We start from the raw sequence: 18,568 nt of genomic DNA, 5'->3' as shown, positions 1-18,568 counted from the left end.
ACCAACTACCAAATGTGTCATGTGTATTTTTTTCTGAATTCTTGGGATGAGCTAGGTAGTGAGGGAGGAGAAAATAGACACTGTAGAAAGAGGTACAGAACAGTGGGACATGGCTTTATTCATAACACTATTTAGATACCAAGAGTACTAAAAAATAGAATCTTAGTTACCAAATTCCAAAAAGAAGCATACTCTAAGAGAAATTCCAAGTTAAGTGTAAGAAGGTATGGCTTTGAGTCATCTTCCAAATGCATTTACAAGTCTGTCTCAGTTTGCTCATTTGAAAACAATGAGACTAAATTTGAGAAATTCAGAATTCTTTCTAGTCAACTACAGAACTATTAGTGTGTCTCTCCTTTATGGTATTCTGCTGATAATTTTCTTCATTTTTTATAAATTTATAATTAAATACAAATTTCCAAGCTTATGACTCTTAGAAGGAAAATGGTAGTCAGTGGGACATGGGGTTTCATGATTACAGTGACTATAAGGTTCTCACCCAATATGTACCTATTTAAGATCCAAGACATCCGTGGAGCAAGTGTAGCATGTGGTGAATAATGTGGACACTGAAGTCACACTGCTTCAGCTACAGCCTCAGCTTCTCTACTTTCTATGAGATTTTGGGCCATTTACTAAAGCTCTCTGTCTCTCACTTTCACCATTTTTAGAATAGAGATCTTAATGGTCCTTACACCTTAGAGTTGTAAAGTGCTTAGCATGCTGGCTGGCACCTGGTAAGGGCTGAATAAACGATAGCTATGACTAGTGAACATAGACTCAGAACAAATCATGCAGATCTTTGTCAATTTAAAAAGTTTTATAAACATACTCCAGGGAAAAAAAAGGATAAGATACCTGTAATTCAGGAAAGCCTTTTGGGAGCACACAATAAAATTGTATGCCTTAGAAAATAATGATTTAATTATATGAGTAGTAATTTTACCTGTGATGGAGTGTTTCTTGATGAGCTACATCAAGCAGGAATATAGCGAAAAAGTTGAACCCACAATTGGGGAGAGCTCAGGAAATGAAAATAAGGCTAAAATCAGAAACAGAAATTGTAGTTAATAAATGAGTATTCACAGGCTATAAGATTAATGAGATAATTAAGTGAGGCTAGTATTCTTTTAAAGTCTTCTTCAGAAAGATTCCTTTTAGTGAAGAAATACTGGAAGTGCAACCTCCTGTGGGTTCCTGGGGTGACTTGGGAGGCTTTGTGGGATAGCCATAACAAACACAGACAAGATCCTAGTTAAAAAAAAAAAAAATCAAAAGAAAAAAAATACATTAGTCCTCAAAGTCTCTACGTCTGACAGTTAAGAACAAACAAATTCAGAGAACAATGGGACAAGTAGAGATACAAAACCAAACTTTCTGATTATTCACTGCTGAGGAAAACTGCAGAATAGCAAACCTCAAGTGTAGACAGGATTATTCCTTACATAAACCCGGCAGTGGAATAGGAAGTGTGCAGAGGGAGTTTGAGCTGTCTCTAGAAGCCAGCTATGATGAACATTCCACATGTCTCATTTATGTTACCACTTCCAGCTGATTCGAGTTCTGTCATTGTTGAGGCTATGGATTGATAGAGACGCACCTGCTGAAGAACACAAGGGAATAATGTAGTCTGTAACCAGTTCTGTTATTTTTTCACACCTTACTTGCTGCAAGGTTTACTGCCTTTTCCCTCTCCATTATCAAAACTAGATTTCAACAGGATAATTCTTTTGGCAATTTAAATGTTTACTTGTAAAAAATAGGGTATGTAAACTATCCTCTAGAATTTAAGCAATTAAAAATATAATACTTACAAAACTGAAAGATAACATTACAAGGTTTTCAAAAATTGCTGTTAACTTTTTTCTAGAAACAAAATGATTTAACATAGTTCCCTAAGAACATGGCATTTTCAAAAGATAAAATGCCATAAAAACAAAAAAAACCTCTATAATATTATATTTCACAGTCACAGTTTTATGAATCCATTTAAATGGCAGTAGACCAGATAACTTCCTGAGCATATATGCCTACTAGTAGGTCTGCTGGGATTATTTTTAGATTCATAAGTAAAAACCCATATTATGCTTCCAGAACATAACAGGCATTGGTTCCTTCACACTCTAAGACACTTGACATGATCTGCAATTTTAAACTCTATAATCAAAGTATCTGAAAGTGATTGTATACCTTTATTAACAAATCATATAAAATATAACATCCCATAAATGAATGTTATGATTAAATCAGTTGGTTTATTATACATGTAATAGGGAACATGTTTTTCATCTGATTTGGCAAATAGAGAAAACAAATTAGGTTATGGAAAACAAATAAGGTTATATATTAAAATCAAATATGTATTACATATTCTGAAAATTTTTTATGTTTGCTAGCTCTGCTTTCCCAATTAGAATTCCTTCAGCAAAACCATATGGTATTTAAGACCCTAGCTACATTTCAACATATCACATGAATATCTCTTGTCAGTGCTTTCAAATACTCACATCGTGGCCCAGAAAAGCAATGCTTCTTTCACTAACATTAATGTAGATACCTCAGGCATGTATGTGTGATCATAAAACACATGGAAATGGGGAGTTAATCCATGGATATAGAAATAGTTCCTAGAGGCTACAGTTTCCACAGTTCCACACAGCCTTCTCATTATCTCAGTCATCAGAGAAGTATCACATATCCAAAGCAGATGACCAAAGTGTAAAGATGCTTAAACACAACGTAGAAAGATAACTAAATATTCTTATCTATTGTGAAATTTCTTCATAAAAAACAAAGGGTCCATCTTTGCACGACTATGTAAAAATTGACCCGATTAGTGAAAATTACCTGGACAAGCCTCTTATTTGTGACACAAGTAAACAGAAATGTGCCAACACTAAAATTTGTTAGGTGAAACTTTCCTCAATTATGCCAAAGTAACCATAAGTACTTTACTGTGATTGAGGATTTGTGATAACTTTCATGTGCCCAGCTATTAGTCTTTGTACCTAACAAGGACAATGCTGAAATTTAACTTCATGGAAAAACCAGTGTCAGAGCTCACTTACAGGCAGAAGCCATACTCTTCAGTCTTTTGATCTTTCAAATGTCATTTAAATAGCATACCCCTAAGTCTACTTCTTTCCTAATTAAAAACATGTCCCTATATCTCCCCCACCTCATCCCAGTAAACTGAGAACTTTCACTAATTTTTACAAGAAATGGAGGATATGACGAGAAACATCACACCTAGAGGACTCAACACCAACTGAAGACATACTCTACCTTAGGCAGAAATTTAATTCTTCAGATATCTCTTGGATTACTCTGTCAGAAAAATAATTATCTCATTTATCTGTAGACACAACCTATGACTTTTACATCATCACTATTTTAAATGAAAGAGACAGTGAGGTCATTATAGATTAGTTAATTAGAATATTTGGAATAAATTCAAATGAAGTAATCTCTCTGAACACTTCTTTTCCCCTTAGAAAATCCCTAGAGGAAAAAGACTTGTGTCTCACCAAGGAAGAGTAGTTAAATGCCAAGTAATGTGAAAAGCCTATAATGTGAAAAGAAAAATTCTAAAGTAAATTGAAAAATAAATTATGAGTTTCACATTAGGAAATACTGAGGTAAGGCAAGTAATATTTAAGCCAGAATGAAGGGGAACCAGCCCCAAGTTCTCTTCCCTAAGCATATTCCCAGCAAGGAGGGCCTGACGCTTCCTGTTAGAAAGTCCAACCAAACAAGCCCTCAGTCTCAGCGGCATAGAGACTAAGAACAGAAGTTGAATTCTGATTCTTGGAATGGTAGGTAATCATCGTCTGCAGTTTTAGGTTAAAATACAGGCTTTTGATCAAGGCTTAAATCCATGTGAAATATAACCATAATGATCTGTAGTACATTAATTCAATTCTTGAATTGTATTCCAATATCAATTCCGTAATTATTTCTATAATAAATTATTATTATTATTGCCAACAAGGGAGCAGTGCTTAAGGGTTTCCATTGTTATTTTCACTGCTTGGCTTATCACTGGCTTCACTGAACACCTTAACACCTTCATTAGTTAAATACTGTATCTTCTGTGTCATAAGGGCCTTAAATAAAGAGTCCCATAAACACCTATCTGAACCAACTAAGGTCTTTATCAATTAACAGGCCCCACTAAAATAAGCTCCATTTTCAACTTACCTAATAAATGGATTAAATTCATCCACCCCAAATGTAATGTGTATCATTTGAAAAATTTGAAGAGCATGTCTATAAGCACTGTGCTCTCTTACTGGTAAGTGGTAAAAGTTGCACAAACATATCTTTAATTCTGGAGAACTATCAGATATGATTGATGTTACTCTGGATTAAATTATGATTCCAAGATGGAAAACAAATATAAAAATAAGCCATAATTCTCTATGCTCCTTCTAGCTGAAGTCAAATAACTACTAATGCTTTCCACTTTTCTGAATGACATAAAAGTGTTTGTTAGATCAGATGATGACTAGAACAGACCAGAATCTGAATTTATTTGCTCCAATAGTAAAAAATACATCAAAAATATCAACTAAAGTGAAATTGCCAAAAATATTCCATAGTCCATAATAATTCTCTGCACTCCATACCTATTACCAAATAAGAAAGTTAAATATAGATACAATATATATTTATTTTTTAAAAGGAGAAGTGCATATACATTAGTTCATACTCACATTGCTATAAGGAAACACTTGAGACTAGGTAATTTACAAAGAAAAGAGGTTTAATTGACTCACAGTTCCACAAGGCTGGGGAGGCCTCAAGAAATTAACAATCATGCTTCTTCACGTGGCGGCAGGAGAGAGAATGAGTGCCGGCCGGGGAAATGCCAGACACTTGTAAAATCATCAGCACTCATGAGAACTCACTCACAATCATGAGAACTCACTCACAATCATGAGAACAGCATGAGGGAAAACACCTGGTCCCTCTGACAACACATGGGGATTATGGGGATTACAATTCAAGACGAAATTTGGGTGAGGACACAGCCAAACCAATCGGCATGTTATGTAGTCCCAGCTATTTTTAAGACTGAGATGGGAAAATTCCTTAAGCCCAGGAGTTTTGAGACCAGCTTGGTCAAAATAGCAAGATCCGGTCTTAAAAAGGGAAAAGAAAACTAGAGAGCAGAACCTTGCATTTGGAATCTCTTTTCTCTAAAATTAAGAAATAATTCTAATAGCCATAAATGATATCCTGAAAAGCTGGGTCTGTGTGCAGTAGGATAATTCCCGTAAGAGTCTTAGAATTATTATTGTTTAATTGGTGGGGTTTATGAGACACACTTTAAAATCTTTCTGAAGTCTTCTCAAAGAATCCTCCATTGACAACTTTCAGATGATGTTTATTCTGACATTTAAAGCATATGGCATTGGCTTTAATGTCAGAAGCTAGATGAGCTTACTTACACTGAGAGTCTTTAGATCTTTGGACAGACTGGAAAGGGAAACCAGTTTGAGTTTTGAAACCAGCAAGCTTGGGTTATTATTTTTCTTGTACATTCTGCTAGAAAATTCAAGATACTCTTTCAACTCATATTTTGACCTATGCCTTATGATATCACACACTTTTATAAGAAACAGCTTGAACTTTCAATATGTACTTGAAAGTTTTAGCTGGATCCACCTGTTCACTTAAGTACACTTTCTGTTTTATACATTATTCTATGTGGCAGTATCACCAAACCTTTCTGGCACTAGATAAGGAGTCACTTCTTTTCCCCTAGTTACTTCCGTCTTTTCAGTCATCACTCACACTGTCCAGGAGACCCTTCTCAGTGTCATCTAGCATCTGATATTACAGCCTATGCCACATGCTTTAAATTGTTGTTATGGGAGCACCACACTTACAGGTGCCACTCTTTATTCTGGTCATCTCTTCCCGTGCTGTACAAGGCTCCACAGATTTTGTGACTTAAACAATCACCATCTTATTTTATCTTCAAATTGTATGGGCCAGGAATTCAGGCAGTGGTTGGCTGCGTATTTCTTCTGCTTCATGTGGCATGGACTGAAGTCACTCAGTGTTATTCAGCTGATAGCTGGGGCATCTGTAGGGTCCAGGAAGGCTTACTTCACATTTATAGCATCTTGGAGGTGATGACTGGAAGAGATCCACTGAGTCCTTCCTCCTATCCATTTAGATGAAGGACCATAAGGTCTCTGACAGGATAGTCAGGCTTTTTACATTGCACTAAGAGATCCCCATGGTAGAAAGTAGAAGATGGCAGGCCAATGAAGGGCTATGTCCAGAACTGGCACAATGTCACTTGCACCATCTTCTGTTGTTCAGGTGTTCATATGACCATCCCAGATTTGAAATGTTACAGAAACTCATGATAACCCTTGAGGGGGAAGTGGGAAAGTCACTTTGCAGAGCAGTGTGCAGAACAATTGTCTACATCTGAAAGGCACATATTGGGAGTTTTATTCAGATTGAGTTGAATCTATAAATCTTGGACTGCATTATCATCTTAACAAAGGTGGGTTTTCTAATTCTTGAATACAATATATCTACTAGGTGTTTTAAATATTTATGTTTGAAAAGTCTTGTAATTAGCATATGGATCTTACTCATCTGCTCTTAAGTATTTATGTGTTCAGATGCTTTCACAGGTTTTTAATTTAAAACATTTCAATTATTATTATTGTTCGTATATATAAGTGCAATTGAAATTTTAATTTGGCAGTTCAGTTCTGTAAACGTGCTAAATTTGCCACGTATTTCTTGTCATCTCTGTAGATTCTTTAGCATTTTTTGAGACACTCTCATATTATATACAAACAAGAATAGTTCATTACTTGGAGGGATATAGGAGCGTTTAGCTTTTCAATTTGTTTTGGGGTCATATTCAGAAGGTTGTTTTTTCCCTACATTTCACCCTTTTATCGAAGCTGTCAAATTAATTAAAATAATGTTTTTTAATAATAATCCTTTGCTATTCCTTTAAAGTCTAAAGGATCTATTATTTTAAGATGATTTTTTAAAAATATCTGATACTGGCAATTTGAATTTCTAATTCTTATCTTTTTGATCATTCTTGCTAGAAGTTTATCAATTTTATTATAAAGGTAACAACTTCAGACTATTTTGATTTTCTCTATTTTATGTTTCCCATATTACTGATTTTTGATCTTAGATTTATTATGTCCTTTTTTTTACTTACGTTGGATTTAATTTACTCTTCTTAAGGTGAAAGCTCAGATGGATGCTTAAACATTTATTTTTAAAATAACACTTAAAGCTATAAATTTCCTTCAGTACTATTTTAATTATATCTCACATATTTTGATATGTTTTATTTAGTGTTGAGTTCTAAATATTTGCTTATTTCTATTATAACTTTTACTTTCAGTTATCAAAAAATTATTTCCAATTTCCAAATATTTGAAGATTTTTCTAGATAATGTGAGCTATGTATTCCCATACAAAACTTACTCTAAAATTTAGGCTCAAAACACTATGTACTTATTATTTCTCAGTTTCTGTAGGTCAGGAAACTAAAGATGGCTTAGCAGGTTTCAGTGCTTCAGGGTCTCTTACGAATCTGTAATCATCATCTGGCTGGGGCTACAGTCTCACATGAAGGCTTGGCTGAGGAAGGATTCATAGCCAAACTGGCTGTTGGCAGGACTGTTTCTCAAAAGAAATGAAATCTCTTTTGAAAGTGTCATTCCACTTAACATTCCACAGCACTTTAAAATTGTTTTCTATATTTTACTACTGCATGTTATTAACTTCTGAATATATTGTTATTAATTTTGTTTGAACAATTATTAAACAAGGAAGGAAAATAATCTCTATTTAATCCCTATGTATTATATCTACTTTCTGAATTCTTTACTATAAATTATGATTTTCATATAATATTGTTTTTTTCAACCTGAGGAACTTTTTTTCTTGCATTTCTTATAAAACAGGTCTGCTGGTTATGACATTTCTCATCCCTCAAGTAGTGAGCTCATTACCGAATCGCATAAGGCAGGTTGAGACTACATTTAGCTCTCTCCTCAACGCAAAATAGGAAAAAGATTGAAAGAGTGAGAAGAAATTCCAGCAATTTGCCAGTGCAAGGGCTGTTGGAAAAGAGTTTGAAGTTTAATTTCTGCCACAGTAGAGTGATGTAGTAAACGTTTCAGCTTTCTGTTGAAACTCAAGAAGGTCCATGTCTCAGCATTAATGTCTACTTTGCAGAATTAGGGATTATATGATAGCACTTTAGACATTGTTTTCCAAATGGGCTATTTCTTTCCTTTCTTTGTCTTATCATCTTCACCTTTTTATAATTCTAATTTGTTCTCATGCAATTGTATCAACAGAATCATTTACTGCATTGTATCTTTCCTACAAATAATACAATTCTTAGAGCATTAAAAAACTTCAATTTAATTCTACCATTCAAGTGAGAAGGGGTTCATTTTCCTTTCCTAGTATTAACTGACTTCATGTCACCTATGAGAGAAACAGGAGTTTTATTCTCTGGAGACAAGATAATGTCATGTGTAAAGAATAATAGTGCATTCTAGGTGTTATCACACATCTCTGTGCCCCTTTCCCATCTGACATGATTTTTCCTTTTAGCTATTACATATATTAATTCATCTTTTAATTGAGCGAGTATTACATAGGTTGTAAGGGGTATAATATGTCCATGTGATACACTTTTTTTTTTCCCCCCCGAGACAGATTTTTGCCGAGGCTGGAGTGTAGTGGTATGATCTTGGCTCACTGCAACCTCTGCCTCCTGAGTTCAAGCAATTCTCCTGCCTCAGCCTCCCAAGAAGCTGGGATTACAGGCATGCGACACCACACTTGGCTAATTTTTGAATTTTTAGTAGAGATGGGGTTATTCCATGTTGGTCAGGCTGGTCTCGAACCTCTTACCTCAGGTGATCTGCCCCCCTCGCCTCTCAAAGTGCTGGGATTACAGCCGTGAGCCACCACGCCTGCCTATGTGATGTACTTCTTAGCTCATTTATGCCCACTGGCCATGAGAAAACTTGTGCTTTGATTCAGTGAGATATAGGGAATCAAACTGGTAGACCATGTATGGTTTCCATAGCATGATGGTGTTTTCATTTGTGGTTTGGATCACAGGCTAAGTTAATCTCAAAATGTAATTAAAAGTAGAATCAAGAAAAACCCATTTGACATCACTAAGAGCTATGGCTATTGGTCCTTTGTAATAACACTACAAGCTCTGTTGTGGTTATTTGACTCTGGCAAGTACTCTTTCAGACTATTTAAAGCAGTGTTTCTGCTCTTGTTCTAGCACCTTAGTCTTTATCACATTACTGGTTTTGGTTGACTTGGATGTGTTATTATTCTTCCCATCATTACACATCATTCATCCCATATATCCAAGTTGTCACTTGAAAATCCTGAGACAAGGGCTTTCTGTTACTTTTTTTAAAAGAGTGAAAACCTACACTTTTGGGGGGAACTATAGCACCCACTTTAATCTTGCCTTATATCCTAATAAGGCTTCCATAATAGCATTCTCTGTTGTTGGATTTCTTGGTCATTCATTCATCAGAGGCTTGTCTGTCTGACCAAATGGTGAAGTTACAGCACAGGAGTCAGGAAATATTCAGACATTGCTCTGAGATTGAGAACCGAATGCTTATGCACTTAAGGTTATGCTGCTTGTACGTATGGTCATTCAGAGAACTTAATTTTACCTTCTTGGACCAAGGTTCTACTATTCCAAGGGAGAATTTCAGCAGATTTTCATATGAGATATGTTCCATCAATACCTAATTTATTGAGAGTTTTTAGCATGAAGTGCTGTTGAATTGTGTCAAAGGACTTCTCTGCATCTATTGAGATAATCATGTGGTTTTTATCATTGGTTCTGTTTATGTGACGGATTACATTTATTGATTCACACATATTGAACTAGCTTTGAATCCAGGGATGAAGCCGACTTGATTGTATCGGATAAGCTTTTGGACAGGCTGCTGGATTCGGTTTGCCAGTATTTTATTGAGGATTTTCACATCGATGTTCATCAGGGATATTGGCCTAAAATTTTCTTTTTTTGTTGTGTTTCTTCCAGTTTTTGGTATCAGGATGCTGCTGTCCTTAAAATGAGTTAGGGAGGACTCCCTCTTTTTCTATTGTTTGAATAGTTTCAAAAGGAATGCTATCAGCTCTCTTTGTGCTTCTGGTAGAATTTGGCTGTGAATCTGCCTTGTCCTGGACTTTTTTTGGTTTGTGGGCTATTAATTACTACCTCAATTTCAGAACTTGTTATTGGTAAATTCACAGATTTGACATTTTCCTCGTTCAGTCTTGGGAGGGTGTATGTGTCCAGGAATTCATCCATTTTGTCTAGATTTTCTAGTTTATTTCCATAGAGGTCTTTATAGAATTCTCTGACAGTAGTCTGTATTTCTGTGGGCTCTGTGGTGATATCCCTTTTATCACTTTTTTTTATTGCATCTATTTTACTCTTCTCTCTTTTCTTCTTTATTAATCTGGTAGTCTATTTTTGTTGATCTTTTCAAAAAACCAGCTCCTAGATTCATTGATTTATTACAGCTTATAGCAGTGTATCTTATAAGACAGATTTAAAAAGATACTTTAAAAATTGTTACATTTTCAGACAGAATTTACAAGAAACATTAAACAGCCAGAACTTGCTAGTTGCAAAGATAAAAATGATTTCCCTTTCCAGACTCTGCAAAGAGCTAAGAACGCTAAAAGTAAGAAGTCATCAAAATAAACGTCATTTCAAACTTGTGGATGTTAAGACACTATGAAAAGACTTCAGAAAAATTTAAAGGTGTGTCTCATAAGTACTTAAAAGTAGACAAACATAATTCTAAGATTCTTAAGAGTATTATCTGAACACACATAGAGTTTCACCTCAACTCTGACGAGGGCCAGTTTCAAAAATATTTGTGAATATGCTGCTTGTATATTCCACAAAGTCTTTAATTACACAGAAGGAAGCAGCATAGCCTTCCCATCTGAACAGAAGCATCTATCTTAATTACTATTCCTCCCTTTCCCCAGTCCATGCTGGGCATATGGAAGAAATACACTGTCGCAATATATGTGTAATAGAGAAAAAACATAATTTAAAATGTGCACAATAAAAGCTCCACTCAGGCAGCCCCATCCATTCTCAGTGAATATAGAGGTTGAGATCTTGAACTTCAAACAGATGCCATGATGGGATGACTTCTTAATTGAGCTGGGAACATCTCAATTCTGTCTTCCTATTTTGGGATCCTTGAATTACCCTGAGAAGTCTGAAAATTTCCCTTAGAAGACTTGGTCTACACACCTCCTTATCTACATGAGGAGGAACGCTTTATTCTAACTGTAGTTAACTTTTACACAAGAGTTTTTCTATAGCATTTCTCATCTCTGAATTTCTCAACGTGTATATAAAAGGATTCATCATGGGAGAGATAACTGTATAAAACACAGTTATAAATTTATCAATAGGAAAGTTTGAAACAGGTCTAACATATATGAAAATACAGGGAACAAAAAACAAGACAACTACGGCAATGTGTGAGCTGCAGGTAGACAGGGCTTTACGCCTCCCTTCCTGACTGTAAGTTTTAAGGGAGTTTAGGATGACTCCATAGGAGATTAGTAGAAGGGTGAAGATGACCATACAGATTGCTCCACCATTGAAAACCACAGTGAGGCCTATAAAGTAGGTGTCAGTGCACGCCAGTTCCAATAACGGGTACATGTCACAGTAAAAGTGGTCAATCACATTGGGGCCACAGAAAGGGAGACTGTACACAACACCAACTTGAAACACAGAATGAACAAAACCTCCAATCATGGCCGCCACCAACATAAGGATGCAAACCTGTCGATTCATGATGGTCAAATAGTGCAGGGGCTTACAGATGGCCACATAGCGATCATAGGCCATTCCCACCAGGAGAGTGATCTCAGTACCACCAAACAAGTGGTCTATAAATAGCTGGCACATGCAAGCTGGGAAGGAAATAGTCTTTCTATCACAGAGTAAGTCCACAATCAATGTGGGAGAAATTGTGGTGGAATACGCGGCATCTACAAATGAGAGACAGGCAAGGAAGAAGTACATTGGGGAGCCCAAGAAAGGACTGGCAATAATAGTCACCACAATGAGCAGGTTGCCCACCATTGTTACAATGTATGTGAGTAAAAATATGGCAAATAAAGCATGTTGCACATTAGGATCCTCAGAAAAGCCCAGGAGGACAAATTCTGTAATATTGTTCTTCTGTCTCATTTACTCTTCTTTCAGGCTTGTGTCAGAGATGAGAGCTCAGGAGAACAGGACCTGTAATGAAACAGTGAACAGGAATATGATTACATCCATTGTGTGACAGAGCTCATCTTCACTGTATCCTGAATAGAGATTTACACACAATAAACATTAAGTAAGTCTCTATTGAGTTTCCCATCCAAAGAGACCATCTTCCCTTGATGATTCTGTTTCTCCTCATAGATTTTAGTTTTAGCCACAGGTAAAGGCTTCTACCTCTAAGTTTAGTAAGTATTCTATACAGAAGAAGTGTTAAAGTCCCAACACCCATTTATACATTTCATAACTTATTTAAAACTTTTTATAGCAGAGAAGTCAGCTATGATGAATAGGCAATGGGTTCTTGGTCTCAAGAAACTTACTCTCTGGTGGTGGACATAAACTCTAAATAAATAAATTGACATAGATTTAGTCCTTTGTATTTGTATTTGTGGCACTTTTATGATATGATCTGTGTAGCACCAAGAATAACATCTTCTGAAATATTTCACTCAGTACTCTGGCCTTCTACTGTGAGACCTTCATTCTTTCATGCCTGGAAGGATATTCAGTCTTCATTAGTCTTTCATTAAATGACAAAATACAGGACTCTGAACTGTATAAATAGCTATGATATTATTTATTACATTGCTTCCTGTAGCAATTACTTGGTCTCATTCTCTGTCCACCTTAAGAGCTGTGATTCTCTCCATTTTATCCTTGCCTATATTCCAATTTTTACAACAATTACATATAATATTCTGATTTTCAGCAATTAATTTGAACTCAAGTGAACTAAGTCATGACTATCACCAACTACCAAATGTGCCATGAGTATTTTTTTCTGAGTTCTTGGGATAAGCTAGGGGGTGACAGAGGAGAAAATAGACACTGTAGAAAGAGGTACAGAACAGTGGGACATGGTTTTGTTTATAACACTATTTAGATACCAAGAGTACTCAAAAATAGAATCTTAGTTACCAGATTCCAAAAAGAACTAAATTCTAAGAGAAATTCCAAGTTTAGTGTAAGAAGGCGTGGATTTGAGTCATTTTCTGAATGCATTTACAAGTCTGTCTCTGTTTGATCACTGGAAAATAATGGGATTAAATTTGAGAAATTCAGAATCCTTTCTCAGCAACTATCTACAGAATTATCAGCGTACCTCTCCTTTATGGTATTCTGCTGACTATTTTTTTTTCATTTTTTATATTTAGAATTAAATAAACATTTCCAAGCTCATGACTCTTACATGAAAAATGGTAGTCAGTGAGACATGGGGGTTTCATGATTACAGTGAGTAAATAGTGACTATAAGGTTCTCACCCAGTATGTACCTATTTAAGATCCAAGACATCCTTAGAAAGAAAGTGTAGCATGTGACAAATAATGTGGACACTGGATCCACACTGTTTCAGCTACAACTTCAGCTTCTCTACTTTTTATGAGATTTTGGGTCACTTACTAAACCTCTGTGTCCCTTACTATCATCATTTTTAGAATAGGTATCCCAATAGTCCTTACCCCTTAGAGTTGTTATTTTTTTAAAACTAAGTTAAGTACTTAGAATACTGGCTGGCACCTAGGAAGGGCTCAATATATGATAGCCATTATTAAGTATTCTTGATTGTCACTGTGAACATAGAATCAGAACAAATCATGCAGAGCTTTGTCAATTTGAAAATATTTATAGATATACTCCAGGAAAAAAAAAAAGGATAAGATACCTATAATTCAGGAAAGCCTTTTGGGGGCACAAAATAAAATTGTATGCCTTAGAAAATAATGATCTAATTATATGGGTAGTAACTCTACCTGTGATGAAATGTATCTTGATGAGAAGCAAGCAGAATTATGGTGAAAAAGTTGGACCTACCATCAGGGATAGCTCAAGAAATGAAAATAAGGCTAAAATCAAAAACAGACAAGTTGTAGTTAATAACTGAGTATTCACAAGCTATAAGGAGATTAATGAGATAATTAAGTGAGGCCCGTATTCTTTTAAAATCTTCTTCAGAGAGATTCCTTTTAGCAAAGAAATACTGGAAGTGCAACCTCCTGTGAGTTCCTGGGGTGACTCATGAGGCTATTTAGGATGGCCATAACAAACGCAGACAGGATCTTGTTAAAAAAAATAATAATAATAAAAGAAAAATTAAAAGAAAAACAAACACATTGTTTCTTAAAGTCTCTAGATCTGGCAGTTAAGGAAAAACTTAAATTACAGAGAACAATGAGACAAGTAGAGATACAAACCCAAACTTTCTGATTACTCACTGCTTAGGAAAACTGCAGAAATACTAAACCTCAAATGTAGACAGGCTGGTTTCATTTACATAACTCTGGCAGTGGAATAGGACATGTGCAGAGAGAGTTTGAGCTGTCTCTAAAAGCCAGCTGTGATGAACCTTCCACATGTCCCATTCACATTACCACTTCCAGCTGATTCCAAAATTCTGTCAATGTTGAAGCTAAGGATTGATAGAGACACACCTGCCAAAGAACACAAGGGAATAGTGTAGTCTATAGCCAATTCTGTTATTTTTTCACACCTCACTTGCTACAAGATTTACTGCCTTTTCCCTCTTCCATCATCAAAACCAGATTTCAACAGAATAATTCTTTTGGCAATTTAAATGTTCACTTTTTAAAAATTTGGTATGTAAACTATCCACTATAATTTAAGTAATTAAATATAAAATACTTTCAAAACTGAAAGATAGCATTACTAGGCTTTCAATGTAAAATGCTAAGTTAACATATTTCTAGACAAAAATAATTTAACATAATTTCCTAAGAACATGACATTTTCTAAAGATAAAATCCCATAAAAAAACCTCTACAATATTATATTTCACAGTCATAATTTTATAAATATATTTAAATGACAATAGACTAGGTACTTGCCTGAGCACATATATTTCTAGTAGGTTTGCTGGGATTGATTTTAGATTTATAGCAAAAACCCATATTATGCTTGCAGAACATAACAGGCATTGGTTCCTTCACATTCTAACACACTTGACATGATCTACAATTTTAAACTCTATAATCAAATATATCTCAAAGTGATTGTATAACTTTATTAATAAATCATATACAATATAACATCCCTTAAACAAATATTATGATTATAAATCAATTGGTTTATTATATGTGTAATATGGAATGTGTTTTTCTTCTTATTTGGCAAATAGAAAAGGAAAAAAATAGGCTTTATATTAAAACCAAATATACGTTGTATATACTGAAAGATTTTCATGTTTGCCAGCTCAACTTTCCCAATTAGAATTCGTTCAACAAAATCATATGGTATTTAAGACATTAGCTACATTTCAACACGTCACAGGAATTTTGAATGAATGTTGCTTGTCAGTGGTTTTAAATACTCACATCGTGGTCCAGAAAAGCAATGTTTCTTTCACTAAATGTTCACGTAGATACCTTAGTCATGTATGTGTGATCATAAAACACATGGAAATGGGTAGCTAATCCATGGATATAGAAATTGTTCCTAGAGGCTACACTTTCCTCAGTTCCACACAGCCTTCTCATTATCTCGTCATTAGAGAAGCATGGCACTATCCAAAGCAGATAACCAAAATCTAAAGATGCTTAAACATAATGTAGAAATGTAGTTGAATGTTCTTACCTGCTGGAAGATTTCTTCATAGAAAAACAAAGACACTACTTTTGCATGACTGTGTAAAAATTGACCTGATTAGTGGAAATTAACCTGGACAAGTCCCTTATGTGACACAAGTAAACAAAAATGTACCAACATTGAAATTTGTTACATGAAAGTTTCCTCAATTATGGCAGAGCAATCGTAAGTACTTTAGTGTGATCGAGGATTTATGATAACTTTCATGTGCCCAGCTATTACCCTTTGTACCTAATAAAAACAATGCCGAAATTTAACTTCATGGAAAAACCAATGACAGAGCTTACTCACAGTCAGAAGCCAAACTCTTCAATCTTTCAGTCATTCAACTATCATAAAAAAGCATACACCTAAGTCCACTTCTTTCCTTATTAAAAGTATGTCCCTATATCTATCCCCTATCCCAGTAAATTGAGAACTTTCATAACTGTTTACAAGAAATGAAGGATATGACATAAAACATCACACCTAGAGGACTCGATACCAACTGAACACATACTCTACCTTGGGCAGAAATTTAATTCTTCAGATATCTCTTGGGTTACTCTATCAGAAAAATACTTATCTCATTTATGTGTAGACACAATCTATGACTTTTAAATCATCAGTATCTTAAATGAAAGACACTCTAGGGTCATTATAGATTAGTTAATTAGAATATTTGGAATAAATTCAAATGAGGTAATCTCTCTGAACACTTTTTTTCCCCTTAAAATCCCTAGAGGAAAAAGACTTGTGTCTCACCAAGGAAGAGTAGCTAAATGCCAAGTAATGTGAAAAGCCTATAATGTGAAAGAAAAAAATTAAAGTAAATTGAATAATAAATTATGTGTCACATTATGAAATACTGAGGTAAGGCAAGTAATATTTAAGCCAGAATGAAGGGGAACCAGCCCCAAGTTCTCGTCTCTAAGCATATTCCCAGGAGGAGGGCCTGACTCTTCCTGCTAGAAAGTCCAACAACCCAAGAAGCCCTGAGGCTCACAGGCACAGAGACTAAGAAAAGAAGTTGAATTCTGATTCTTGGAATGATAAGTAATCAAAGGTCTGCAATCTTATGTTAAAATACAGGCTTTTGATCAAGGCTCAAATCTATATCAGATATAACCATAATGATCGGTAGTCTATAATTCAATTCTTTAATTTTATTCCAATATCAATTCAGTAACTTTTTCTGCAATAAAGAATTTTTATTTTGCCAACAAGGGAGCAGTGCTTAAGGTATTCCCATTGTTATTTTCATTGCTTTGATTACCAGTGGCTTCACTGAAAACCTTCATCTCATCATATGTTTAGTTAAATATTAGATCTACTGTGTCATAAGAGCCTTAGATAGAGTCCCATAAATACCGATCGGAACCAGCTAAGGTCTTTATTAATTAATGTGCTCCACTAAAAGTTAATTATTTTCAACTTACCTAGTAAATGGATTAAATTTATCTAACACAAATGTAATATGTATCATTTCAAAAATGTGAAATGCATATCTATAAGCACTGTGCTCCCTTACTGGTAAGTGGTAAAAGATGCACAAACTTATTTTTAATTCTGATGAACTATCAGATATGATCAAAGATACTGTGGATTAAATTATGACTCCAAGATGGAGAACTAATATAAAAATTAGCCATAAAGTTCAGGTAACCCACAAAAGGAAGCCCATCAGACTAATAGTGGATCTCTCAGCAGAAACCCTACAAGCCAGAAGAGAGTGAGGACCAATAGTCAACATTCTTAGAGAAGAGAATTTTCAACCCAGAATTAAATATTCAGCCAAGCTAAGCTTTATAAGCGAAGGAGAAATAAAATCCTTTACAGACAAGAAAATGCTGAGAGATTTTGTCACCACCAGGCCTGCCTTACAAGAACTCCTGAAGGAGGCACGAAACATGGACAGAAACAACCAGTGCCAGCCGTTGCAAAAACACACCAAATTGTAAAGACCATCAACACTATGAAGAAACTGTATCAACTAACAGGCAAAATAACCAGCTAGCATTATAATGACAGGATCAAATTCACATATAATAATATTAACCTTAAAAGTAAATGAGCTAAATGACCCAATTACAAGGTACAGACTGATAAATTGGATAAACCATTGGTGTGCTGTGTTCAGGAGACCCATCTCACATGCAAAGACACACGTAGGCTCAAAATAAAGGGATGGAGTAATATTTACCAAGCAAATGAAAAGCAAAAAAAAAAAAGCAGGGTTTGCAATCCTGGTATCTGATAAAACAGACTTTAAACCAACAAAGATCAAAAGAGACAAAGAAAGGCATTACATAATGGTAAAAAGATCAATGCAACAAAAAGAGCTAACTATCCTAAATATATATGCATCCAATACAGGAGCACCCATATACATAAAGCAAGTTCTTAGAGACCTACAAAGAGACTTAGACTCCCACACAATATTAGTGGGAGACTTGAACACCCCATTGTCAAGATTAGACAGATCAAACAGACAGAAAATTAACAAGGATATTCAGGTCTTGAACACAGCTCTGGGCCAAGCAAACCTAATAGACATCTACAGAACTGTCCACCCCAAATCAACAAAATACACATCCTTCTTAGCACCACATTGCACC

The 18,568-nt window shown here is 35.1% G+C and overlaps 1 protein-coding gene across 1 annotated transcript; it reads right to left on the bottom strand.

Moving 5' to 3' along the window:
* Positions 1 to 11,380: 11,380 nt before the first annotated feature.
* Positions 11,381 to 12,292, bottom strand: LOC105724377 (olfactory receptor 4A8-like). Its single transcript, XM_021673025.2, has one exon. The coding sequence runs from the start codon at positions 12,290 to 12,292 to the stop codon at positions 11,381 to 11,383; it is 912 nt and encodes a 303-aa protein (XP_021528700.2).
* Positions 12,293 to 18,568: the final 6,276 nt, after the last annotated feature.

The sequence above is a fragment of the Aotus nancymaae genome, unplaced genomic scaffold (assembly GCF_030222135.1).
Source record: "Aotus nancymaae isolate 86718 unplaced genomic scaffold, 86718_ANA_hifiasm-v0.15.2.pri h1tg000059l, whole genome shotgun sequence".
Lineage (NCBI taxonomy): Eukaryota > Metazoa > Chordata > Mammalia > Primates > Aotidae > Aotus > Aotus nancymaae.
Note: the sequence above shows the minus strand (reverse complement) of the source record. Positions and strands in the feature narration are given on the sequence as shown.